The sequence below is a fragment of the Propithecus coquereli genome, unplaced genomic scaffold (genome assembly GCF_000956105.1).
Source record: "Propithecus coquereli isolate 6110/MARCELLA unplaced genomic scaffold, Pcoq_1.0 Scaffold20, whole genome shotgun sequence".
Classification (NCBI taxonomy): domain Eukaryota; kingdom Metazoa; phylum Chordata; class Mammalia; order Primates; family Indriidae; genus Propithecus; species Propithecus coquereli.
This window is the reverse complement of record NW_012144967.1, coordinates 76821-91085: the sequence shown is the minus strand read 5'-3', so window position 1 is coordinate 91085 and position 14265 is coordinate 76821. Positions and strand designations below refer to the sequence as shown.

The following is a 14265-nucleotide window of genomic DNA, read 5'->3' as shown; positions in this document are numbered from 1 at the left end:
CCCCTTGGCTCCAAAAGGCTAATGTCTTTTGGTGAATTACCAGCTCCTTTGGAGCTGGGGTAAAATTGAATCCCAGCTCCCCAAGAATTTGAGGGCTTTGTGGGTTCAGGGAGTCTGCTGGTGGCCAGGCCTGAGCTGGGGAGGACAGTGTTTTGCACAGGCCCTGGGGTAACAGCTGGTGGGCTACCTCAGAGTGGGCCACTCCATCCTGACATTCTCTCAGTTCTTTCCACAGAGCACCTAAGGAAGTTTCTCAACACTTCTCATTGATTCAAGTGGAACCGAATAAATTCCCTGTCATCCCTACCACTTCTCTGCCTCTGGGGTAGTAAAATCCCAAACTGAAAACACAGCCCATAAGACAGGGTTGAGAAGGCAGAGAGGTTTTTAAGCTAACCCTAAGGTTGTGACATCAAAAAAAATAAAAACAAACATAAACACAGCACCAATAAATCAATAAGCCCTTGGAGATAATCCCATGGAAATTAGCCCAAGTGAGATCCTCTGTCTGAAATCAGGGAGGAACAGGCATGTTTCTCATGGTAAAGTCCTAGAATATAAGCACCCATGAATTGCCCACCCAGTTGATGAGCAAAACAGGCCTCCTGGCATCTAGGGCCCCTGCTCCCAGCCTGCCTGGGCCTTGAGGGCCTTCTGTGCTCTCAAAGAAGCCACGCTGGCCACGCCTTCGGGCTTCTGGAGGGGTTAGGGGGCTGTAGGAGGGAAAGACCCCCCCACCAATGTCTTCTGGGTATCACCCTTGCCCCAGCAAGAAGATGGGTCAGTAATGACAGCCATGAAGACAATGGGCACTGCAAAGCCCAGGCTACAGGAAGGCTCGATGGGCGTGCAGTGGTCCCAGCCAGGCGGTGACCCTTTGCTGGTCTGGGCACACTGGGCCGAGAGGCCCCTGGAAGAAACTTACCCTGTGCCGGGATGAAGCAGTCGGGCCTGCAGTTGCAGATCCCAGGCCTGTGCTTGCACTCCCGGGGATCCTAAACGTAAGCTTAACTTCAGAAGGGTGGCTAAGGTCATGGAAAGCCACTGGAATTCAACACGGCATCTCTATGGTGCAAGGCTTCACGAAGTGCTGGCCAGAACGGATGCCCCCAGAGGGCAGAGAGGGAGGCCCACAAGCCCCCGACAAAGCCGTCCTGGGCTGACCTTTACGTGGGGAAGCAATCCCGTCGCCACAATCAGCACGTGTCCCATTCCACAGCACCTTGAGGAAAGGCTCTTCTGCTTGCCTATGTGGTGGACAGCAGACCTTTGAAAAAATAGATGCTTCCCCAAATCCAGAGCATTCTAGAATATTCTCCCCACATGAGTGGTGTGGGGAACTTACTGCATGGCTCTGGTGTCCTCCTTGGCCTACACAGATTTAAACTCTCAGGGACAAGACTTCCACGGCAAGGCCCAGGATTCAGAGAATGTTCTGCTGGGTAGAGAGGCACTGTCCTGATTCTTGTGTGGTCAAGAAGGTAGATGAGAAGGAACGTGGGCTCCGGCACCTAGCCGCCTCCAGAGAAGCCGTCGGCAGAGGCTCGCCAACATGTGTCCTTCCATCCAGGGTGTCGCGATGGCTTTCAGAATAAAGCCTCTTTTAACGTAAAATGTCTCATTTTCGGGATATTCCTTCCGTGGTACATCAAGCCCTGGGACTTCAAATGTCAAAAGCCAAGACAGAAGCACCAAATGATGTCTGTTTTGACAACTGTCTGACAGAGGTGTTCCCCTTTGAGGTACACGGAATCTTAGAAATTATAATTATTTTGTGACTCACGCCTATTTTTTCCTTACTGTAGAAAGCCATCCAGTGGCCGTTAACAATATATTAAGTACAGAAGCGCTAATGGCAAACATCAAGTCCACGCTCAAGTTCTAGGAGATTGGATTCTTGGGGCAGCCTTGTGGGGGAGCCGTAGGGCTGGTGCACTCTTGGCTGGGTGGGCTTCCCGCTCGCTAAACGCCAGGCCTCAGACCTGAGCATTGCGCAACCCCCGGGCTGCGCGTCATGAGCTCGGTGACGGCAGCTGGCGCATCTTGTTTGCATAGAAGTCCCTGCAGGTCTGGCAGCAGCGCTGGTACCACCGCATGTCCTGGCAGAGGTTCTTCTCTCGGATGACCCGGCAATACACTGTCCACTGATCCCGTGTGCATTTGTAGGTCAGAGCAGCTAAGGGGACGGCAGAGAGAGAATACCTGGGGATTAGGGGTGGCATGGGCATGTTGGTCACATGCACAGGGAGGGCCTGGATCTGACAGTCGGGGCTCCCTCACCTTCATGCACATGTCAGTCTTGTGCAGACTGATGAGGCTGCACCCTCTGCCAGGGGCACTGGGGATGCCACTCTCTGCCACAGGGGATACACCCTGCATCCAACCCAACTGCTTGACTGAGTGTGGCAGCCTGGCTGCCTCTCCAGGGGAGAGGACACTGGCCACCCTGCTTCTGAGCTAAGCACCACTTACTGTTATTTTGTGGTGGAGGACACCGTTACCGTTGGCGTTTATTAATATTAAAACAAGATGACATGGAGCAGAGGTCATCAAAGGAACCACAACAGCACAAGGTCAAGATACAAACGAGTGGCCCAAATCTTCAGGGTCTTGGTCATGGAGAGAGAAGACCCTGCTCAGAGGAGGTCTCTGGGGGATGCCTCGTAGGCTTGTGCTTGCAAAAGTGCAGCTCTGCAAGCTCTAAGGCCTCCTCCCCAAACGAAGATGCTTAGAAACCCCTTCAGGTTGTGGGTTTCTAAGTGTTAGGGAAATGTTTCCCAGGGATTTCTATTTGGAAAAGCAGTAACTCTGTTAAAAGGAACCACCAGATCAGTATTAAATGCTCCTCCTCTCTTCTCACACCACCACCAGCTCAGGGCACGGACTGCTGAAGGGCCAGGTTCCAAGCACGCGGGGCCAGGCTGCCCAGTAAGTGTGGCCCCTTGACTGAATCCAAACTTCCCTTAGGGATGTGTTCTGTAAAATCTGTAAAATTTGGATTCAGTCTAAAGGCTGCACTCAAGGCTCAAGAAGGTCACAAGGCTGCAGGTTCCCCACCCCAAAGCTCCAGCCTCTCCGTGTGTGTCTGCGTCCCAGGCGTCAGCCTAAGGGGCACTCCACGTGTACATCCTCAGGGTCTCCTCCATGATGCCCCTGGATCTTTCATTTCCAGAAAGAAGCACTTCCCTTCACCCTCCGCAGACATAGGGATCCTAAAATGTTTGAGGCACGTCTCCTGTGTTGGCAGAGTGGCCAGTGGTGGGAGGCCCAGGGTGCTGTGTTTGAGATGGCAGTTAGCAAATACCTCGTGATACGGAATGGAATTCCATCTCCGAAACTTCTGTTCTACAGAACTGACAAATGTTGGCCTTATATGACAAATATGGACCAAGAAGGGAGCTTTCTTGCTTATAGAACCTCACCACCTGTGGGGACTCACTGGCTGGGGGATGCGGCACCCCCTCCAGAAACTGGGGCCAGCGAAGGTACTCACCGAGGCGAGGGGAGGTGATGGTGTTGGCGTTGATCTTGTCATTGCAGACCTCCTGGTAGCACTGTCTGTAGGCTGCTGGCTTGGACAGGGTGGGGCACTCGCTGCCGTGGCGCCCGGTGACCTTGTGCATGCACTGCACCACACGGGACTGCAGGCCCTTCCCGCAGGTTGACGAGCACTGCCGGGGAGAGAGACAGCTTGAGCTGGGCTCTAAACTGGACTGGGGGGGCTGGGGGATGGCCTCACAATGCAGCTGCCCCTGGGTCTGGCCCCTGCATGTCATTCCCAGGTGCTTGCAATAATTCAGGGCAGAAGAGGCAGCTGTCTGATGGAACAGTGTTTCAAGATGTTGTGGGCTGCATGCTTGTGTCCCCCCAAAATGCCTATGTTGAAGCCCTAACCCCCAGTGGGATGCTATTAGGAGGTGGGTTTTTGGGAGGTGATTAGATTTAGATGAAGTCTTGAGGGTGGGGCTCCCACGATGGGATTAGTGTCCTTATAGGAAGAGAAAGAAATGGGAGCTCTCTCCTCACTGTGAGAAGATGGCTATCTGCAGACCAGGAGGAGAGCACCCACAGACACCGCATTTGTCAGCACCTTGACCTTGGTCTTCCCAGCCTTCAGAACTGTGAGAAATAAACGCCTGCTGGGTAAGCCACCCCGGCTTTGGTATTTTGTGATAACAACCTGAGCAGACTAAGACATAAGACAACTGCTGAACTATTGATGCTGGTTGCATTTCACCTCCCACATCTGTTCCAAGCAGAGAGCCGGGCTTTGAGATTCTCGAGACAGTGGGCAGGGTGGGTGGGGGGTCCAGGAGGCACCAGGCCTGATTATCACAGGGGTCTCCCCAGCGCTTTCTGCTGCTTGAGGCTCTGGGGGCTTCGTCCAGTCCTGGGCGTGGAGAGGAGCCCAGTAATGACTGGAATTGAATTTCCCATAAGCCTGGAAGGTTGGGGCTTAGAATTAAATAAAGTTAAAATAAAGTACAAGCTTTCTCGCACACCAGAGTCGTGGACTAACACACGTGGCTCACAGTGTTAATCCAGACACCACGTCCCCAGCTGCTGGCAGCCCCAGCACTTGCAGCGCTGGCACGAGGAGGCAGAGTTTGCTAAAACCAGGTCAATGTGGCTGAGCAGATGACCCCAAACTCCCAAGGAGGGGACCTGGTAGGACTGTACTCACGGCCCTGTTTCCCCTGCACCCCTCCTCACATTCTTTAAGGTAGTTCCCAGGGAGGCCCGGGCCACGTATCCAAGTCCTCTACCCAGATCCTGCTCTCTGAGCTCCTCGGCCTTTGCTTACTCTCCTGGGAGCCCTTGGAACGGTCTCTCCATTAAGTTGGTCTCTTCCCAGGAAGAGAGCCAGACCCATATGTGTCCTTTCTCTGTCTGGTGTCCCCCAGCGCCCACACGGCCCGATGCACAGTGTCTGAGCGCACTCTGCAAAGGCTGCGGGCACAGCAGCCCAGCTGGAGTTAACGACAGCACCTCGGGATGGGGAGGGGGAAGCAGGGCCTGGAAGGCTTGGGCACAAGCTTTGTTCTCCGAACGTCACACGTGGTGAGGATGCCAGGTGCCATCTGGACCCTGTGCTTCCCTAGGCCTCCCTTGGGCCTGGCCGTGGCCTGTGCTGGAGGAAGGGCCTTCCTGGGGGAGGCGGTCAGGGGTTGCCCGGCACAGACTCAGTGGGAGACTCTGGTGTTGCCATCCGTGCCCATGTGGGTGCTGTCTGCTCCCAAGGGGGCTTCTGCGGGCGAGTCCCTCTGCTTTCTGGTCTGACAAGCAGGTTCATGTTTCCTTCCACATTAGAAACATAAACATTCAGAGGCGATGTTGCTCTGAAGGAATACCAGTCTCCAAATCACAAAAGAGGTGGGAAAACCACAAGCAGCTCCCCTGCGGGCCCCAGCAACGCACATTGGAACCAGAATGGCTCTGCCCCGACAGGCAAGGCTGGCCAGGCCGCTGGGCTCCTGAGCCCAGGTGAGCCCAGCAGCGGCTGCTCACGGCCTTGAGAATTCATCACGCGTTACAAGCGCAGATGTCAGGGCTCCATCCCAGACGTCAAGAGTCAGCATCGGGGCACACGGAAGTTTGCGGGGTGCTGAGGTTGAGGGATGAATTTGCGCAAGGAGGTTCTCACCCACAGGGAGACCTTGAGCATGGGACAGGTGCTACGGCAATGTGACTTCTTCTTGGAGGGAGGAAGCTGGTTGCGGGTTGGGATCTACTGCATGGAGTTACCTGGTGAGCTTTTAAAAATCCTGATGTCCCAGACTGTCAGGGGGGTGAGGAGAGACCCAAGCATCAGTGTTTTTAAAGCTCTCCAGGTGGTTGCTGTGGCATCCGGAACTGAGAACTTCTGACTTCACCTGAACTTCCTCCTGTGCCCTGTGGAGAATGCAAAAAGCTCTCCTTTCTTCCTATGAAGTAGTAATTATACACGTGTAATTAAGCAAGAACAACATCCAGCCACAGCCCCGCCTGCTGAGTTTATAAGCAGGGGACACGTGTGCTTGAAAATAACAAAGCAAAGGCTCTCGGTCAAAATTGTTCTTAGGAAACAGTACGTTGCCTTCTTAAGTAACAACAAAACCTCTCGCCAGTTTGGGGGCAGGGGTGGAGGGGTGCCCTCGGTTATTTTGTAGCCAAACTGCTGCTTGGGAAATTGCCACTAACCTGAGTGACCTCAGTCAAGGCGCACTATGGATCTATGGAGATCACTCAGAGGTTAAAAAAAAAATAGGTGGCAAAAAATTCAACTGTCTTCTCCTAGAGACAGGACTTCATAATTGCGAATGAGGGAGGATGGAATAAACAATGTTTAAAGATCATTTACGAAAGCAGTCTGGGAAGTGGTTATACCCAGAGACTGAGTCCACACAAATAGGGTGAAGGAAGGGAGAAGCCAAGGACCCTAATGCGGTGCCAAGCCACACCCACGCAGTACAACGTCACAGCAAGGCGAGCAGAAGCACACCCGGGCGGTGCGACATCTGCAACAGCTGCGAGGGACCGTCCACCGACAGCAGCACACACAGGTTCAAAATGGGCAGCATCTCGGTGAAGTCGGACATGATCATGCATCCTCTGGCAACCGCACGGGCGACTCAGAAAGCGGAGCTAGTGATGACAAGACAGACACTGCAAATATTTGGTTGCATCATACAAAATTGCTTAGAGTCAACCGTTTTGACCCCATGAAAGATACAATTTCTTAAGGCTCAATTTTATAACATTCTAGGGAAGTTACACATTTCAAGCTCGCTTTTGACTAGTCCACCTATTCCATTAAAAACTTTTACATGTAAATTGGTCGTATAATTTTAAAAAAAAACCCTGCTCCCCGGGAAAATGGGATTACCATATAATCAGGGCTTATTTCTACGACTATTTGGCATATATGAGGCCTCCTTTTGGAAAAGAGGGATATACCTGCTGATCTATAAGCAACACCAACATCCCTGTTCACTTCAGATCTTTACTGGGGCCATCTGCCATGGTGCCGCCTGCTGCAAAACATGCACCCAGGAGGGAAAGCTAGTATCTCCATACTCCTTCTTGGAGAGAGGGGCATGGGGCAGGGCAGGGCAGGGCGTTGTTGGGCTCCTAGGGAGGGAAATTTGCACAGGCTAACAGAGGAGCCCCTCTCACTCCCCCGCATCTCCTGATGAGGCAGCACCCAGGCCCTGCCGGCCGGGGATTCAGCCAGGCTGATTCACTTCTGCTGTGGAGCTCAGCCCCGCGTGAGCTCCAGGAAGGGCTGCCGTCTCCTCCGCAGGTGTCACTAACATGTGAAAATCACACAAAGGCAAGGGCTCGATCCTGCGCGTCTATGGAAGCCAAGTGCAAAATGGACGGGGTCTCTGCCTGGAACTGGCTGATGACTTCCGTAAGACTCACATGTTGGGGGTGACCTTGAAGACACACATCACCTCTGAAAGTTCTTAGTCTCGTTCGACCTGCTCTGGGGCCGGGGGGCCGGGGGGAAAGGGTGAGCACTTGTGGTATCTCCAGCACGTGCAGGCAGCACGCTTGCTCCTACGTGGGCCTCCCTCATAGGACTCCATGACAGTGTGGAACGTTCCACAACAATCCTCAGAGGCTGACGCTGGCCACTGAGCATGGCAGGAGTCAGTGTCTTGCCCAAGGTCCCAGAGTTAGCAAGGGGCAGAAGAGGGACAGGACCCTCGCAGCTCCATCCCATGGACCAAATTCCATCCTCCTGTAAGAATTAGAGGTCGCCTTGGATGGAGCACTGATGGGAAGCCAGGAGTCAAAAACCAGGTCCCTGCCCATCCCCGCCATTTACTCATTATCTTTACTAGCAGGGGTCACTGGCCTTTAATTCTCCAGTCTACAAAAAGAACTGCTCCATGAGATCATGGAAGGGTGTGTCCAAAGTTCTTCAATGGGTGTCTGTCCTCACTGTTCTCCAGTTCCCCCAGGTGAGGTGGGGGGGGGGTGTCCCAACGGCTCTGCCCTGTAGGGATTTTACTCTTATCAGGATTAGGTTTTGCTAAATTCCAGCTGGAGTCTAGGGGGTGCTGTTCACACAGCTGTGGGTGGCTTCGGCTCCCTTGGAAGAAGTTTCGAGAACGCTGGGGCACGCGCTTATCTACCTGGGAGCTGCACCTGAGCCAGCTCTGTGGCAGGAGCTTCCGTGTATCAGGTGAGAAGACAAACAGGTCATAGGTGACCTGTACAGAAACCATCCCGCTTTTGTTCAATGTAGATGTGTGTGTTTCTATGTAAAAGTTTGAGAGACAAACCTTTAAAAAACTTCCAAACCATGTTATCATATGGTTTCTGGGACTAATTTTCCTTTTCGTGTGTTCCGTAGTAAGAAACACCTATGTAATTAAAATAAAAATGGCAAATTCTGCCAAGGACCCCTCTGTGTAACCTGCTGGTGGCTCACCTTCCATACCGGCTGCATTTTCATTTGAGTTGAGGTGATGCCGAGCCACCATTTGGCCTAAAATCCACACGTAATACCCCCTCCTGGACCGGGGTTCTGCGGGGGCGGCCATGCAGCGTGGGGCACCAGGCACTACCTTGGAGGGCAAGCCTCTCGGTGTGCTGCATCCCGCACTTACTAGCTGTGTGGCCTCAAGCAAATTACTTAACCTATCTGAGCCACAGTTTTTTTTTATTTGTAGCATGAGTACAATAAACCCTTCCTTGTAGAATTGTTTCCGTGAGTAGAGGCATCATGGGATAGGTGCTCAGCCGGGTGCCTGGGATCGATGGACCTCAACAAGTACTGCTGTGTTATTAACAACAGCAAAGGCATGACCAGGAGTAAAGAGAGCTTGGCCAGGGAGCTCCTGGATCCTGGGAAGGCATGCCGGGTCTACACAGCTCTCCCTGGGCTGCCATGTCCCTTTGCCTGGCTGCAGATCTGGCAGCCAGACCTCCAGGAGCACAATTAGAGGTGGCTTTAGCTCCGAAGACAAATGTCATTGCAAACCGGTCTGAAGGGGCTGCTTTGGAACAGCACCCTCCTGTAACCCGAGCTGGGTCGTGTTAAGGATAGCCCAGGGTCTCACAGCAAATTCCATCTCTGTCGGCTTCCCAGAGGCCTCAGCTTTAATTAAACAGCGAGGAGACTGCAGTGTCTCCTGATAGCATCGAATTTGCCCCAAGCATTACCGGGAAGCCATTTTTCAGACTTTCACAATCCAAGCAAACAGATCTGTGAAAAACGTATCTGGTCTTGTTTGAAGTGCTCTTTCACTGATGAGTGCTTTTTCTCAAGTAGCTCATTACATCAACATTTAATGTGGCCCCCCGAGACTCAGTTGACTGAGACAGAAAGGGAAGCAGCAATAAATCCACCAGAAGAGCTCCTTGCCAGGCAACCTGAAGTAAGCGTGGCCCCCTCCCACCCCCTCCCCTGCAAGTGCCTACAGCTGCATGTCACTGACACCGCCTGGTGACCCGTCTGGTGGACGGGCAGCCCCTGCGTCCATCTGCCACCCTTCCTGCACAGGGAAGGGGAGTCAAAGACACTTGGGGAGGAGGTGTCACTGGAAAAGCAATAATGAAATAAAAGTTTTTGACGCACAAAGAGCAAAAGGTCATGGCAACAAAGGAAAAAGAGGGAGATCGGATTTAGATTTGTGCAAATGCTTTTCATACAAATTATTAATATGAAGTGACTGTGAAAAAGACATTTCCCTCTAGGTAGATGAGAGTTTCCTGCGAAAAGAAGATAAGAACCTTCTGTTCCTCGGAGCCACGCGACAGCGAGGTGTCATGCGAGCATCACTGGCTCGGCTGCTTTAGAAGCACAGTAGCAGCGGCAGCAGGGCCCACCTTCTGCACACCTGCCGCACACCAGGCACCTGGCCTACGCACGTGCTTGTGCCCCAGCCAGGACGGTGCTCAGAACACAGTAGGTGATGAATGAGTGCATGAATGGCCTCTGCTGGGGACACGGTGCTGCCTTTCAGAGAGGCAAAATGCAAGGCTCAGAGTGTCCCTGTAACTCTTCCCCAGCCACACAGCCGGGCCTGCTCACCTCCGTGGCCCACCACCCCCAGCAGGGAGGAACCAGGTCTCGAGTGCCACACAGAGGCCATCCCCCGATGACATCCTTCACCACAGTGGGGACTCCCTGCCCTTCACTTCTCCCAGCTGCATAATAGCAACTGTAAATAACACCAGATCCAAATAGGATGTTTCGAGAATTAGCTAAAGGGGGCTGTAAAAATCTCGGGAAGAGGAAAACACTACGGGAATGTTTCATCCGTGCCTGGGCTCTGGCTCTGTAGCGTGGGCCCAGGCAGGGGCTGCCCCCGACAGGCTCTGGGGTGAGCACAGGCCTGGGTTAGGGTGAAACACCACCGCGGTGAACTCTCAAGGTACAATGAAACCACTCACATCCTCACCAAGTGGGCCGGCCTGCCTCTGGCAGGTTTTGGGTAGCAAAGAACATGAGAGGTGGGGGGCCGGGGGGGATAGAGAGGGAAAGAGAGAGAGGATACTGACAGTAACTCTAATTTTTGTTTTTCTGAAAGGTGCTTGGCTGGTGAAATGTCAGAAGCTCTCCAAAAGCATTTTTGACAGATTTCCCCCCAGACTTGGCATGAGCAATGAAAACCTTGGAAGCTGCTGAAACCTGAAGTAGCAGGTTAAACAATAATGAAAATCCCCACTGTGTCTGAGCTAGCTCTGAAACGGGAAATGCTTTCAGAGACAGACAGACAGACACAGCCCCTCTCTCCCTTCAACTCTTCCTTCCTTTGGGGCAGTCTTAGCTCAGGTGCCCCTCATTCCTCTGAATTCGGAGCCTGCTGCTCTACAGATTCTGGCTGGGACTTTATAGCCGGGGCGCCAGGAGACTGAGGCGACCCCTGGAAACCCGCATGGCTGGGTATCCCCCAGAGCCCCTGGGGACTGGAGTACAGAGGGAACTGCAGGCAGCTCTCCTCTCCTCTCCTGGGGCTGGAGCTGCTCCCCATTGGGTAACTCAGCTTTCCCGTCACCAACTTTCCTCTCCGCCCCTGCTAGAGGAGGGTGGCCTCTATCCCCGCAAACGCTGCCCCGACCCAGCCTGCCTAAGCCACACTGTCATCACCTGTGGCACTTGCTGAACTGTCCTTCTAAGACAGAAATATTTCACATGCCCATAGAAGAAATAAGGTTTTGATGAGAGACAAGAGACCTGTGGATGATGGTGATGGTGAAAATGATGAGGATGAAGATGAGATGATGATGATCAAAATTTGCACCTACGAGGCATTTCTCAGTATCAGACACTGGGGAGAGTGCTTTACTTGGACGCCATTCATTCCTCAATCACCGCCCCATGAGGGGTACCCCCCGACTCATTGGGCAGAGGATGAAACCCAGACAAGGTCAGATGAGGCAGAGCTGGGCTGGGGACCTGTGTTGTTCTCACCACCTGCCCTGCTCTGAGGTCACTGACATAGTGTGTGGCAAAGCAAAAGTGTTCCTTCGGGACGATGGCTTCTTTTTTTTTTTTTTTTGAGACAGAGTCTCACTGTGTTGCCTGGGCTAGAGTGCCGTGGTGTCATCCTAGCTCACAGCAACCTCAAACTCCTGGGCTCAAGCGATCCTACTGCCTCAGCCTCCCGAGTAGCTGGGACTACAGGCATGTGCCACTATGCCTGGCTAATTTTTCCTATATATTTTTAGTTGTCTGATTAATTTCTTTCTATTTTTAGTAGAGACGGGGTCTCGCTCTTGCTCAGGCTGGTCTCGAACTCCTGAGCTCAAAAATCCGCCCGCCTCGGCCTCCCAAAGTGCTAGGATTACAGGCGTGAGCCACCGTGCCCGGCCGGGACGATGGCTTCTAATTCATCAGCCACACCCAGGCAGTGATCAGAACCTAGACCGTGGTGTAGAAGAGGCTTGAGATGACCTGGCGTCCCCACTCTGATCTCACTCCATGCAAAAGCAGCTGGCCTAATGGGGCGTGCTGAGCAAATGGAGAGCAGGAACCGAGGGGACAAAGGCACTGGCCTTTAGATCCTTCAGCACAGCCCCTGCAACCTGCTTCCCTTCCATGCAGCCACCTCTCCTGGCAATTTCCTGGAATTTCACTGCCGTACAGTAAGCTCATTTCTGTGACCAGAGCAAGGACTGGGCCTTGGACTTTTTTCTGCAGCTGCATGGCCTGGGAGCAGGCCCTGTGTACTAACACAAAGTGTTCCACACCAAGGGGGTATCTGACCACCCTACCTCCTGCTCCTGCCCAGAAAAGCACTGAATTTTGATAACCACCTTTCACTGGCTACTCAAACTCCTAAGAGCAATACTGAATGAAGGACTTGACTTTTAATTTCACAATTAAGGGGAGATTTAACAGCCTATAGAGATAACAGATTTATACTAAAGTGTAAACAACTGTTACAAAGCCTTTCGGGGAAGAGGTTTTGATGGGAATGGTGGGCTGGAGAGAGAGTGGTAGATACTGGGCTTTATAAGATGCATATGCCTGTGATGGTCAGAGCTGAAGGCATCTTATAGCTCAGCTCCTTCTTGTTTCAAATTAGGAATCTAAGCCTCTGACATGACGGTGCCCTTGAAAGCAAGGTGGACTACGAGCCAGAAGGCAAAGACCAGACTCCTGGCCCTGCCATTTTCTAGTTTTGTGACCTTGGGAATAAAGCTACATCACCACTCTGAGCCTCAGTTTCCTCATCTGTAAAATGGGGACAGATGGTTGTGAGGGTCAAATGACACACCATGAGTGAAAGTGCTTCATAAATTCTAAAGCAATGGTGAATGTCATGGGCCAGTGTCAGTGATCCCAATAAAAGCAGTATCACCTTCCACCAGCACCCAGGGCCTGTCTGGGTCCCACTGCACTGCCTTATACCGACCCAATAGGACTCAGTGTGGCCCACTGTAGCCAGTTCCCTGTCTATCTGCCTCTAGGCTAAGTCGCTGTCCACTCTTGGACCTCCAGGGCCCAGCAGAGGGTCTGGTGCAGAACAGCGGCTCAGGAAATGCTGGTTGAATCACAGTGATGTGGCCACAGGCCCACAGTAAGTGGCGGCCCAAGCACGAGCTACTTCAGAAGTAGTGTCAGGGCTGAAAGCTTGCTATAACTACCCCTTGTATAACACAAGGTCTGTTCATTACTAGTCATGGAAATTGAGACTCCATCTCCCTACCCAGAACACAGAAAAGCATTTAATAGCTAGGTGTCAGAAGAACACACAGACGTAGCAACGTGTGCATGAACTTGACCAGAGACGGGTTCTCCCCGACTTCCTCCTGGGGCTCGCGGGTACTTCCACGTATATTGCATCATTTGATCTTCTGAAGGCCTCTGGGAGGGGCTCATATCTCCATATTACAGATGGAAAGAAGGCTGGCATAGGTTGGGAGGGTGCTTAGAAGCCCGAGTCAGACCAGTGCTTTCCACGGGGCCTTCACTGGCCCCAGGAAGTCAATGACCACTTCGACCTTTTCAGCAAAAGGGAACACTGTACTCTTAACATGGAGAGCCCATGGTTTTCTTTAAAATCCCTGTCCATTATAATCCCTCCAGAATGATTTGTTTCTCATTAGAAACATCCCATCATTGCAGTGGTGATTAATGTCCCTAGTCTTGAATCTGAAACATTTCAACTTTTGATCTGAAGTCATGCTATTCTAGAAAGAAATGAGATTTCCTCCTCCCCCGGGGTTGACTACATAGACCCAGCATTCAGTGGGTGAAAACAATGATTTGCATTGTCTTCTGGAAAGAGCTAGTATCCCAGGGGGAAGGAAGCTGTAAGCCATTTCTCAAACGTACCAGAGCCGTAGTAATGCCCCAGGCAGGGAGGGACCGTGAAGCATGTCTCTCTTAGGAGACCCTGGTTAGGGCTTGGCCATGTGCCGAGGTCAGGACGGCATGGAGGGGGCTCCATCTTCTCTGGGAGCCTGTCTTGCCTCACCTGGGCCAGTGCCGAGGAGCCCCGCGTGCACGAGCATCCTCGCCCAGCAGCCAGCACCGCTTAGCCCGGCACACTTGCTGCAGCGTTTTCCTCCCAGGAACAAGAAACGAGGCAACTGCTTAAATTAAAAAACTTCCACAGACACAATGCCACTCTGATAGTGTTCACCCTTTTACCTAATCTCCTTTTGGCAACTTCTCCGTTGCCTTCAAAGCCTGACACGTGGTTCGGAGGCTGCTTACAGGGAAGGAGCCCACGGCGATGGTTTAAAATGCAGCGCACCCCACCTGTGCAACAGCGGCACCACCTGCAAGCTGGACAGCAAAGACGCACACAGACCACA

At 52.5% G+C, this 14265-nt stretch overlaps 1 protein-coding gene across 1 annotated transcript in view; it reads right to left on the bottom strand.

Moving 5' to 3' along the window:
• Positions 1 to 1910: 1910 nt before the first annotated feature.
• LOC105809811 (A disintegrin and metalloproteinase with thrombospondin motifs 17-like) overlaps positions 1911 to 14265 on the bottom strand; it is a gene marked incomplete at its 5' end in the record, with an annotated part of 85730 nt that continues 73375 nt past the window's right edge. Inside the window, 2 exons of the mRNA XM_012643668.1 lie at positions 1911 to 2176; positions 3494 to 3671. Coding sequence (XP_012499122.1) covers positions 2013 to 2176; positions 3494 to 3671 — 342 coding nt within the window. The remainder of the gene's footprint in view (positions 2177 to 3493; positions 3672 to 14265) is intronic.